A 12,160-nucleotide genomic window follows, 5' to 3' on the forward strand; every position below is an offset into this window, starting at 1 on the left:
CCACCCATTAAGCCTCTTCCACAACTTTTCTTTAAGGTAAGCAAAAGCTTGTTTCTTTGCCTTTCCCACAAAAACAGGTAGTCCCAGATAGCGGTTGTGATTACTGACCCTAGCCATCCCCAAGTAATCTGCTAGTTGTTGACCGTCGTATTCCGTGAGATTACCACTAGATGCGACACATCTTTTCAACAAATTAATAACTTGACCTGAAGCTTCTTCATATGTTTTAAGTAGAAGTTTTACTCGAGAACACTCCTAAAGTGTGCCACAAGCAAAAATAAAACTGTCATCCGCAAAAAGTAGGTGGTGTACACTCGGCGCACTCTTTACAAACCTTAACCCCTCTGATTCTTCCTTGCCTTCCCACACATCAAACAAAAACTGATAGGCCTTCCGCACATATGACAAACAGAAACGGTGATAGAGGATCCCCTTGCCGGATTCCTCTTTTCGGAAGCAATATCCCACAGGCTCCCTATTATTTGTTAAATGTTGTTTAAGTTTCATGTTATTTAAGTTTCAATAACTCCCCGAAGTAGTACTAGGGTGGAGATTGTGTTGTTATTTGTTAAATGTTGTTGAAGTTTCAAGAATTAAAATAAAATGAGTCAAGATAGTATGAAATGGGGAAAAGATGTGAGAAATAGCGTAGAAATGGCTTAGGTATTTATAGAAAATTAAAATCAGAATTAAAATTAAAATTTTTCAAATTTCATATAAAAAAAGATAAATAAATAAAAAAATTCAACGGCTACATGATGTTAGCTAACGTTATGTGTCCATTGGCTGTTGACAGACTAAGCCCCTCAAACAGGTTGGTTGGCTGGCTAACAATGCCCAGCCCGATGGTCAAAGGGCCAAAAAATGGCCTGGTAGGTCCCTTTTTTTTTTTTTGGCCCAACCCTTTATTGGAGTTTAATAATTTCATTTAATTTTTAATATCAAAATAGGTGGAAAGTTCGAATTCCTTCTCTAATGAGAGCAGCTTATATGCAATGGATTCACCACCCTGTCACCTCTCCATCCAATAATACATTATTCTGTGAAGAAAAACTTGCACATATATAGGATTTAGGGATAGGGGATGACATAGACGTTCACGTTTTTTGTCTAGGTGGAAGATGACTGCAGCTTGCTAGCAGGGCTTACTACACATATATAAGGTTTAGGAATATAGGACGCCATATGGCAGTGAACATGTTTCATGTAAGTACTCCTCTCCAATCCACCTAATAAAAAGAATTCCTTAAATTACATTTGGAGTAAGTTGTAATTTATGTGATGGTCCGCTGCTTTCTTACATATGTAGTCCTCCTCCTATGCCCATTAAAAACAAGTCTACTGCTCTTGCTCCTCTTTGGAAAAGATCATAAAATCATCGATCACAAGACAGAGAAAGAGAAGAGAGAGAGCGAGAGAGAGAGAGGAGGGGAGAGAGAGAGAGAGAGAAGCCAAGAGAAAGCTCTAATGGTTGTAGTACCAACTCTTTCAGTATTCATCCTCCTCAACCTTGCCACAGCCGCCGCCGCCGACTCTCCTGCATGCAACCCCACATGTGGCTCCCTGCAAGTCAAATACCCTTTTGGCACAGGCCCTGGTTGTGGCTCCCCAATTTTCCAATCCTACATAACCTGTACATTTACCAATAATCAGCAGCTCCTCCTCCTCACCACCCACACTGGCTTATACCCTATCACTTCAATTTCCTACTCCACCCAAACCATAACCCTAACCCCACCCTCCATGTTCAACTGCACCTCCATGCAACCCTCCCTCTCCAACTTCGGCCTTGACTGGGTCTCCCCATTTCAGCTCGGCCCATCAACCTTCATCCTCTTGTCCTGCCAGCCCCCCACCTCTTCCCTCACCCTCAAACCCTCCGGCATGCCCGTCTGTGATCCCTGCTACTCTCACCTCTGTGCTTCTATCTACACATGTCCATCCGTGGTTGGTCTTGGCCTCCCCTTGTTCCCTCCCACAAACACGTGCTGCGTGTATTCACCTGGGAATCTTGACGCTAAGGGTGAGTTGGACCTCCACGGGTTAAGGTGCACGTTTACATCCGTTGTGTCACTCGGAGACTACCCGACAGACCCAGTGCAGTGGGAGTATGGGGTGGCGTTGAAGTACAGTCACGGTGGTTTGGACAGTGGCATTGTCGATGCAAAGTGCAAGAGCTGTGAGATGAGCGATGGGGTTTGTGGGTACAGGGTTGATGATCATGATCAGTTCCTTTGTGTGTGTAAGAATGGCTACAACACCTCCTCCGATTGCCTAAATAATTACACTCCAGATTCGAAGCCCCTTTGGGGCTCCGGCGCGTCTGATGATTTACCAGTTGTTAATTGTAAGTCGTTCTTCAATGTTTTTTTTTTTTTTTTTAAGTAAATCGATAATATATAATGAAAATGATTATAGCCTTAAGTAAGAAAATTTGATCCAAATCATAGAGATTAGGCAAGAGCTAGACTACACCTAAAACATTTTAAATAACTGTGGTAATTGTTTTTAAATGTTGATGCTAATTTGTCGTCATAAAGTGCGGTTTCATGGTGCGTGAAGTGCGCACCCGATGCCTTTGAGCTTCACTGGAAAGTGTGTATTCCAGTTTTGCAAAACTTTGAATGTTTGCAACTGATGGGTGTGCTCGGGGAATAAAGTCAGGTTTATTGCGTGTGCAAAAGAGAGAGAACTTAAGCATTAAGGCGCAATAGAAGTTATCATTTTGTACTACCGTATAATAATATTCTTTTTTATTTGTAAGTAAGAGATTTTAAGTTCGATTCTCGTGAAAGACGAATTTAAACTATATTATTATGGCTAGTCCAGGATGAGACTTAGATTCCACCCTCTTAACGTAGATAATATCATTTATTCAAAAAAATAAAAATGAGAAATGGAAGTTACAAAAAATTTTCAAATGGGAAAATAAATCTAGCTATTGTCACTAGTCATTAGGGACTTCCTCTTCAATGCACTGCATAAAGAATTCAAATTATTCTCCTCTTTGTAACGTAATTTAGAATAAAAATATCGTTTGTATTTAAAAAAAAAAAAAAAAAAAAAAAAAAACCTATAGCTGATTCAGTCGTCATCTCTTCAAATTTGCAGGGAAAATATGGTCTGCGCTCGTGGCTGGCCTGATGATAATGGCTTGAGAGAGAGAGGGATCTATGTAAGTTGTAATAAGATTTAGAAAAAAACTTAAGCTTTCTTACCGAAATTGAGATTTGATTTGTTTGGAAGGGATTTTTTTTTTTTTTTAAATCTCAATTGTTAAAACCATTAGTTTTTTTACCAGGATAATGTTTGTGTTCTCCCAATATTGGGAACCTATTTGTCTCCAATTATAATTACCGTATTTTCGCAGTATGAAATTTATAATCGGAACTTTTAATCTCTTTATCATTATCTAAATATCATATATGCAAAAAATATTCAATTTAAAGATCGTGTAGTCATTCATATATATTAAAGAAATGGACGATTTGATCACGAAGAAGATAGTTGCTACCAAAACCGTCGATTGGTTTGGCACGCATGGATGGCTAAATGAGTTTTTGCAGATATGATCTTTAGATGATAATGAAGAGTATGAATGGTTCCGATTATGAAGTTCGTATAGTGAAGATACGTTAATCATAAGTGGAGGGACATGTAGGTTCCTCTATGAGTGGCTAATTTGATCTATTAAACAATTGAAAATTGATTTCTAATCTTTTTAGCCAGTTTCCCATAAAAGAAAAACAACGAAATTGACAAAAGAGTACTGCCTCTCTTGACAATCCCGTTCTCTTAGACCCCATGGTTCAAAAAAAATTATGATCACCCACCATTCAATCTTAACTGTGATCAATCTTCCTTCATTCAATCCAACTTTGACATATATATGGAGAAATAATTTATCAACAATACAAAATGAAAAGTTTTTGTAAAAGTGTCAAGTTGTAATTAACAGGTAAATGAAAATAGCTATTTCAAAGGAATAAGGATAGAGCCAAGTATTTTTCATTGTCAAATGGAAAAAGAGCAGGAATAAATGTGATCAACATATCAGCAGGCATATTCTGCGCATATATGTACTACATAGGCAATGCGTTGCTCCACTTGAAAGTTGGGCTGTGGGAGAAACCTTAAGCATCTGAATTCTGCACTAATGGTGGTAGGGAACTTGCATGGCTTTATAAATATGTTGGGTTATCATCTATATTGTCAACTAATTTTGTAGTGGAATCCCAACTTTTTTTATGGTATTCAAGCAGGTTGTCCCATGTGTCAAGCCTAAAGGCCACACGTGCTCTACATCATCCTGTTCATGTTGTCCACATGTTAGGCTTAAAAATTCGCCACAAGTGAAGCGATTTGTTGAGATTAAATCTCACATTGATGGGATGACAGACCTTAACAGGCTTATAAGTCCCAACCCATATTGCCAATTAATTCTGTAGCCACAATTAACCATTTTCGTAAATTAGTTAGAACGAATTTTGTGGATGCAAATTTTTTCCTCCTTGATCTTGGACAAAATTGCACCTACAGAACAAATAACACCTTAGGTCAAGGCCAAGAGCCTCATGCGCCCACGATGGGAGGGCTTTGGCAAAAGAACCTCCGATGCCAAAGTTAGAATTTTGAGGGAAAGGTGTTTAGAGAATTTGGAGAATTTTGCAAGAGTGTAGAACTTAGCTTTTTAAAGAAAATGGGGTAGTATTTATAGGGCATGGCCGGCCCTCTTTGGAGAGATGGTGACCGGCCCTTTGTGGCACTTTTGAGTGTAATTTGTAGTTAATTAGCCAATTAATAGATTAATTAGGTAATAAATCAATTAATTAGCTAATTAATATAATTTGAAAGGAATGTTTTGGGGGTTACCTTGTGGAGAAGATTTGATGAAGATGGATGAAATAGGTTTTGAATAAATACCAATTTTGGACACTTTTGACTTAATTGAGGGATGATTGTCCTTTTTACCTTAGAATCCACGTGTCGCCTTCATAATTTTCTTGATTATTTTTGGCTTCACAAATTTGAACTTCAGATCTAAGGACCCACAATATCATCAGTATGCATAAAACTAGCCCACGGAGGAGAGGAGGCTATCAAGAAGAATACAGAGATCAAAGCCAAATTATAGCTCTATATATGTCAAATTTTAAACATAAGAGATTACAAATTTCAAACGTGAAGATTAATTTAGAAGCACTATCAACAAGAAAAAATTTTCCCATAGAAAAATGGCCACGTAAAAGAAACACTTAATAAGACTTATTCGGGAATCAATAATTCGAATTTTAGTTAAAAAAACTACAATAATGACACGTAATTTAAATAAACAAAACAAATGTTAATATGACTATTGGTCAAAGCACCTTAATTATATGTTAAACAGGAATAAATGTTTTTTTTTTTTTTTTTTGGTCAAACGATAGATTGGTTAGATTAGATGTTAAATAAAGGAGTGAAAGCGAGGTTCAAACCCGTGGTTTAAGAGTATCACTATTTTCCATCACTGTGGTAGAGGACCCATTTGCGAAAGGAACAAATGTTTGATCTATTAAAAAAATCCTGGGGATTCTAAAAACTCCTATTCTTTAATTTCCTTCTCAGTGTGTCTGATCTCCAGTGAAAAAACAATTTTGAAGACCTTGAATGCTGATCAAACGGGAAGCAAAAAGATGGCACAATACAAACCAGCATCATCCTGATGTAACAAATAAATAGCAGTAACATAATACAATTCAACTATAAGGTTCTGAGTATCTTTGTCAACAGAAAGCTTAAGGCCAAAGTACAACACAAAAGTTAGATTTCTTATTTATATTGAGACGAGAAGTATTGGCTTTTAGGTTTTGGTCCAATTGAAGTCTTGGTCTCTGAATTAAAAATATGTAAGTATTGGTCGTTCATGAATTCCTTGTAAAAGTATGAACATGAGATTGGGTATTTTGGCATTGGCTATTTAAGTCCAATTGGTATAAGAAAGCCTTATAAGAAGATGTATACTAATTCTTGTTGATAAAGGATTTTGTTGTAGCATTATACCGATATGTGTTAGAAAACATAAATTGTTTTCTATGAGGATTCTAATAGGGAATCCTTGTTTTGTTATGAGAAGCTGATATATATGTGTGTGTAGATAATCTGACAAAAAGGAGAAGAATTGCAGTGCACTGAGTTTCGGTTTGCAGTATTCACGGCAGGTGGAGGTTCTTTAGGTCAGGGTATCACACCACTCTTATATGTCAAGATTTTGTGTTTTCTTGATTGTGATTCTAGCAACTTAATCAAGTTCATGAATTTATATTTACCATGTGGTATCAGAGTCATAGGTTTAAGTTCTTAAATTCAATCGGCAAAATCAATTGAATCATATATTAAAAATATAATTAAAAAAGGAGGAAAATTGTTATCATCAGGTTTCGAAACTGGTTTAAGTTTTGCCTAAATAACTAGGTTTTTCACAAAAACGATGCGTTTTAATAAAATAAGTTTATTTAAAATTTTGATCGTTACAACTCGAAGTCTGTGGAGCCAAAAATAATCAAGAAAATTGTAGAGGGAACACGTGGACTTTTGGGTTAAAAGACAAAATTACCCTTGAGGCACACCGGGATTCCCACGCTCATGAAATGGACAATAATGGCTCAATCGAGGTCAAAGATGATCAAAATAGTATTTATTCAAAATCCTCTCATTACTCCACTTCAAATCTTCACCTACAAGGTAACTTCCAATTATTCTTTTCAAATTGTGATTAATTACCAATTTAATTGCAAGATATTATTTGACATAATATCTTGCAATAATATTCAAAACACCACCATAAGTGGCCGATCCCTATTTCTCCAAAGAGGGCAGGCCACACCCCTATATATAGCTCCATATTTCTCCAAAAACCTAAGTTCATTTTCTCCCTAAAATTCTCTAAACAATTTGTCTCTCAAATTCTAACTTTAGCATCGGAGATTATTCGGTCAAAGCACCCCCCCACCCCCCCCCCCCCCCCCCCCCCAATTTCATCGTGGGCATGTAAGGCTATTGGCCTTGATCTTAGGTGTTATTATTTTGCAGGTGAATTTTCATCAAAGGAGAAGACGGCGGAAATTTGCATCAAAAAATTAGTGCTTTCGTTGAGAGTCTTGATTCCAACGCTTGAAAAAGACTCTCACATTCAACGTTTCTAATTTTTCGTTCATCTGTAGATTTTCCCACACGTTCCTATTCTTAGAATTTTTTTTATAAATTCTTTGAAATAGCCTTAGGGAAGAAATATGATGGCGAATCATTTTGGAACCACGACAAACGGTACTCTCTACGGATTTTCACCCACAAAGGACCGATGAATGGAGGAATGTCAGCCACCATCGCTGCCAAAAACAGCCCACATGGAGGCAGCGTGAAGCAGCAAGCCTCCTAAGCCATCCTTGTTGCCCAATCAGAATCCCAAGATTATGAGGCCCACGGAGATCCATGATGCGGCTCAAGCCGCAAGACACGACTAAGCCGAAGCCGGCCTCCAGCGCACATTTAGAAGCCCAAAGAGCGCGAGTCCAAGATGCAACTGCCAACGGCAACGGGCCCAAGCCCCAACGCACAAACCTCATCCATGCGAGCCCAGTTCAAGTCCTCCAAAAAGCCCATTCAGCGAGAGCCATGCTTCAGCCCATCAGGACCTCCCATGCGTAACCCCAGCACACTGTCCCAGCTTGCAGCCACGTAGGCCAGGCTACAGAGCCCAATCCAGCAACGCCCAATTGGATATCCAAGGGGGTAGGCCCTAGCCCAGTCAACACAGGTCAAGTTGACCTAGATCCGTGTCCGCATGCCAATGACCCAGATATGCGACTCCTAGCGCCTATATAAGCCTATTTTTGGCTATTTTGAACCATTTTTCGACGTTTCGAACACTTTTTCGATGTTTCGGACCAATTTTTTGGTGTTTTTATGCAAATTTGGTTCATTGAAGATTAAAAATCTCGCACCTAGAGTCCATTACACTTCCACTACTCAAGGAGACTCATACAGTCCAAGCTCTTCCAACCCAAATGACGAACCTTTCCAGCAGCGTCCTAGCAAGCAACCCCTCGACCAACCATGAACTGAGCGTTTAGGCAGTGTACACTCCCGATTGGGCCCCCGAGATAGTGTATACTCTTATCGTAGCGTGCGGAAGAGTGTGCACTCTCGATTAGGCCCACGAACGAGCATACATTCACAGTTGAGGCCACACTCCAAGAATTAACATAAGCAACCTTCCAAGCGAAGTGTTCGTTCGTGGCTAGGCCTGCAAAAAGCTTCCTCTACCTCACATCATTGTAGACAGCACGACGGATAGAGAAAAACAGTCACACAATCCGACTTAAGTTTAACCAGCAGCCTACAAGTAATTCATTCGCCTGCTAGGAACGTAACCCATGCACGACAACCGTAGCATAGATGAGCCGAGCACATAAAATAGCAGCCTAGACCAACAGGTCATAACCAAGGGCAGCCGAGAACTTTGCTACTTCAACAAAGGCAAATTTAGGAGGAAGTAGAGAAGCTCATGACCGAACGATTGTGCAATTTCCAAATGCAATGAGGTCATAAACAAGGCACCCAAGCAGCCTCGAAAAGAATTGACAATAACTTAAAAGAAGGAGGACGGGAAATAATACAACAACAAAGGCAAGCAAAAAGCTAAAAGCAAGGACTGATCCCCAACTAAAGAAGACCCAATGCCCAAGAACTACACTAAGTTCCCAATCCACAAAAATCTTCCATGACATCAAGAGTGAACTGTGGTTCAAGCTGCCAAAACAATCAGAGAAAGATACTTTCAAGTTTGACCACACTAAGTACTGTGCAGCCTAGGAGAAACGTAGACATCGACGAAGAGCTGTCAACCAAGATAATTCGGATCAATGGCATCTTTGTCGAATCCGAGGGCTTAAGAGGTACAAACAACTCCAAGAATTGAAAGATCCAGCAGGCTCTACTAGTATCACAGGTCTAGGCAGTCAACATCCAACCTGGACCCATCATTGGCTTCACTGAGCAACATGATGAAGGCGTCGACTTCCCACACAACGACGCACTAGTGGCAATCCAACTAGCCCACGCTATAGTCGATAGAATGATGGTGGACAACAACAACGTAGTGAACCTACTCCTACTCTTAGTCATTCAGCAGATGAGCTTGGAAAACATAATCATATACCGAGCAGAGGTACGCACCGGATTCAACAGTCACACTTCAACTGCCATTGGCAAAATAACACTCGACGTTCACAATAGCTAGGGACTCGTCTCCCTATAACGGGATTCTAGGTCGACACTGGCTAGTGAAACTAAGTGCGGTAACCTCTATCGAGTATCAAAAAATTCGATTCTGTATCTCAAGAGAAATAGTCGAAGAGATGAAGTCAAACCAAGCCATATCTTGATGATATACTATGCGAGTACTGAAGAAGTAAAAAAAGAAGTCATTTAACCTCGTAAAGGCTACTGAAGTGTAGAAAGATAACTCTACCTTAACCGAAGACTGGTCAAGAGACGCCGATCACATATTTCTTGACCCAAAGCAGTGGTCAGACCACATCAATAACTTGGCTGAGGCAACGAGGCCCAACCCTGCCGATGCACATTCAAGGTAAATCTGAGCAATCTTGAATATGAAGACCCCCACTACTCTGAAAGAGATTCAAGGTCTGACCAGACGAGCAGCCACACTCTACCGTTTACCCTTGTTATCCACTGATAAAAGTGAGCTTTTTTTTTACTCAACCAAGGATGAGCAATAAGATGAATAGAACGAATAGTGCAAGAAAGCATTCAAGGACTTGAAGAAGTACCTGACATCACGTCTCTACTATCCAAATCGAAAGCAGCAGATGCCTTATTTACATGCTTGACAGTATCTGAACAAGTAATAAGCTCTACCCTCAAACGAGAAAAGTTTGGGGCTCGACTACCTGTATTCCACAATTCAAAAGCTCTCTTCGATGCGGAAACCAGCTACTAGAATTTCAAAAGCTAACTTTGGCGACAATTGTTGCAACCTAGAAGCTCAAGTTATACCTTCCGCACTACTTTCCACTATTCCGCCTAATCCAGACGCGCGACGATAAAGCCGCAGACACTGGTGGATGCAAAGTTTTTTTACGAATGCAATAACTCAGCCCAAAAGGCATGCCAAGGGTAGACGAACATTAGAAGGACACACTCAGAAGTAAGTTTTGTCCTCATTGCCCTAGAAGATTCAACACAAAAGCAGCATGTACCAGCAATTGAGCACCACCTCCTTCTATGCGTCACACGGCCCCAGTCGACCCTTGCTTTATAATTCAACTCTAAAGTGGTCCAATACCGGTAGTTGAGCATCTCCTAGTGCATATAACATGGCCCCAGCTACACGGCTCTCTATCGCGCCTTCACGCCTAGCCTAGGCGACTCAACAGAGCGACCAAATGACATCTCGGAGGTAACAGAGCATGCCTTAGCCAGGCATGCTCCACCCGATGGAGACTTCTAGCATTTGCATGTTAACAGCACATCCAACTACAAGGGCTCGAGAGCAGGCGTGGCCTTTGTTACCCAGACGGTTCGATGGTCAAGCATGCAATCACTCAAGGCTTCAAAGCATCCAACAACGAAGCAAAGTACGAAGCCCTACTAGCAGGCCTTCGAATGGTAAAAGACTTGGCGATGAAAAAGCTTACAATCCATTCTGATTCCTAGTTAATCACTAGCCAGACTATTATGGAGTACACAGCAAAACATCCGAAGATGGCGCAATACCTAGAGAAAATATGTAAGCAACTTGAGGCATTTCAAACTTACACCTTCACTCAAGTTCCGTGGGCAGACAACACCCACATGAACGCGCTAGTGGGCCTAAGCTTCGTCCTCAACCACCAACCCAAACGCTGTATTTCGATGGAGTATCTAGATAAGCCAAGCATAATGGCAGAGCCAGCAGCCGAGATGTCACAAGCTAGTACAACTCCAAATTGGCAAAATTCCATTATAGACTGTTTGGTCAATGGCACACTCCCCATAGAAAGATTAGAGTCTAGAAAACTCCAAACAAAGGCAACATGCTACTACATATAGAACGGTAAGGCCAATGCCAGCACTGTTGCCAACACTATAAGCTGGTGCCAGCATTGTTAGCCAAAAAACTACCCCCATAGACGAGTCCTTGGTTGTTCATGCAGTGGGTAATCAACTTGGTAAGGCCAATGCCGCTTGTTAATGGGGGCAGATGCATGATGATCGTGGCAACTGACTACTTCACCAATTGGGTGCTAGCAGAGCCTATGATAACCACAACTCAAATGGACATAGAGTGCTTCATATGGAAGAACATCATTTGTCGATTTGGCATCCCTTAATCCATCGTCACGAACAACGACCCACAATTCGTAGGCAAAAATTTGGCGAAGTTCTTCCAGAAATATGGCATCAAACATTACATGTCCACCCCGAGGTATCCCTAAGGTAATGGGTAGGCTAAAGAATCCAACAAGACAATTCTCGACTACCTTAAGAAGTCCCTTTCCGATAAGAAGAGAAAATGGCCAGACGAACTTCCTGAATGTCTATGGGCGTATCGTACAACCAAATGACGAGTAACCGATAAGACTTCTTTCTCTTTGGCATTTGGTTTAGAAGCAATCATTCCTCCTAATGTCATCGTGCCAAGTATCAACACTATACTGCCAAGCATCGAACAGAACAGAAAAGAGATGGGCACATGAATAGATCTAGCAAAAGAGAAATGCAATAAGGTCAACATTGCATCGCAGCCTATCAGCAACAACTCATCTCCAGCTACAACAAAAGGGCTAAGATCTGGCAGTTCTAGCCTAGAGATCTAGTCTTAAGAAAAACCTTCACCACTGCCCATAGAAAAAGCTCCAAAAAGATGGAACCCTATAATCTAAGGAAGAACCATGCATGACCTCCTGCTATATCAAAGCCCGAAGACTTAAACAGGTCGACGGGCACCACCTCACAAGTTGATGACTATCCAATTGTTATGCAGTCCCTACCTTATAGCTAAGTTTTCGTTCATTTCACTCATTTTTCAATGAGGAATTCAAAAGTAATCTACAGCTTGGCTCACCTGCTTGCTTACAACAACCGATCACTCCTGCACTTCAAAAACAGACTACAC

At 40.4% G+C, this 12,160-nt stretch overlaps 1 protein-coding gene across 1 annotated transcript; it reads left to right on the forward strand.

Annotated features, from left to right (window-relative positions):
- Positions 1-1,365: 1,365 nt before the first annotated feature.
- Positions 1,366-3,298, forward strand: LOC137719475 (wall-associated receptor kinase-like 20). Its single transcript, XM_068458512.1, has 2 exons — positions 1,366-2,347; positions 3,112-3,298. Exons 1-2 carry the CDS (start codon positions 1,468-1,470, stop codon positions 3,156-3,158), a joined length of 927 nt encoding a protein of 308 aa, XP_068314613.1. The 5' UTR covers positions 1,366-1,467; the 3' UTR covers positions 3,159-3,298.
- Positions 3,299-12,160: the final 8,862 nt, after the last annotated feature.

Source organism: Pyrus communis, chromosome 16 (assembly GCF_963583255.1).
Source record: "Pyrus communis chromosome 16, drPyrComm1.1, whole genome shotgun sequence".
Lineage (NCBI taxonomy): Eukaryota > Viridiplantae > Streptophyta > Magnoliopsida > Rosales > Rosaceae > Pyrus > Pyrus communis.

Excerpts from the sequence above, each read along its gene's own strand:
- LOC137719475 (XM_068458512.1), top strand. The coding sequence starts at position 1,468 with ATGGTTGTAGTACCAACTCTTTCAGTATTCATCCTCCTCAACCTTGCC. Across the intron at positions 2,348-3,111 it reads TGATTTACCAGTTGTTAATT|GGAAAATATGGTCTGCGCTC; the intron begins GTAAGTCGTTCT and ends TCAAATTTGCAG.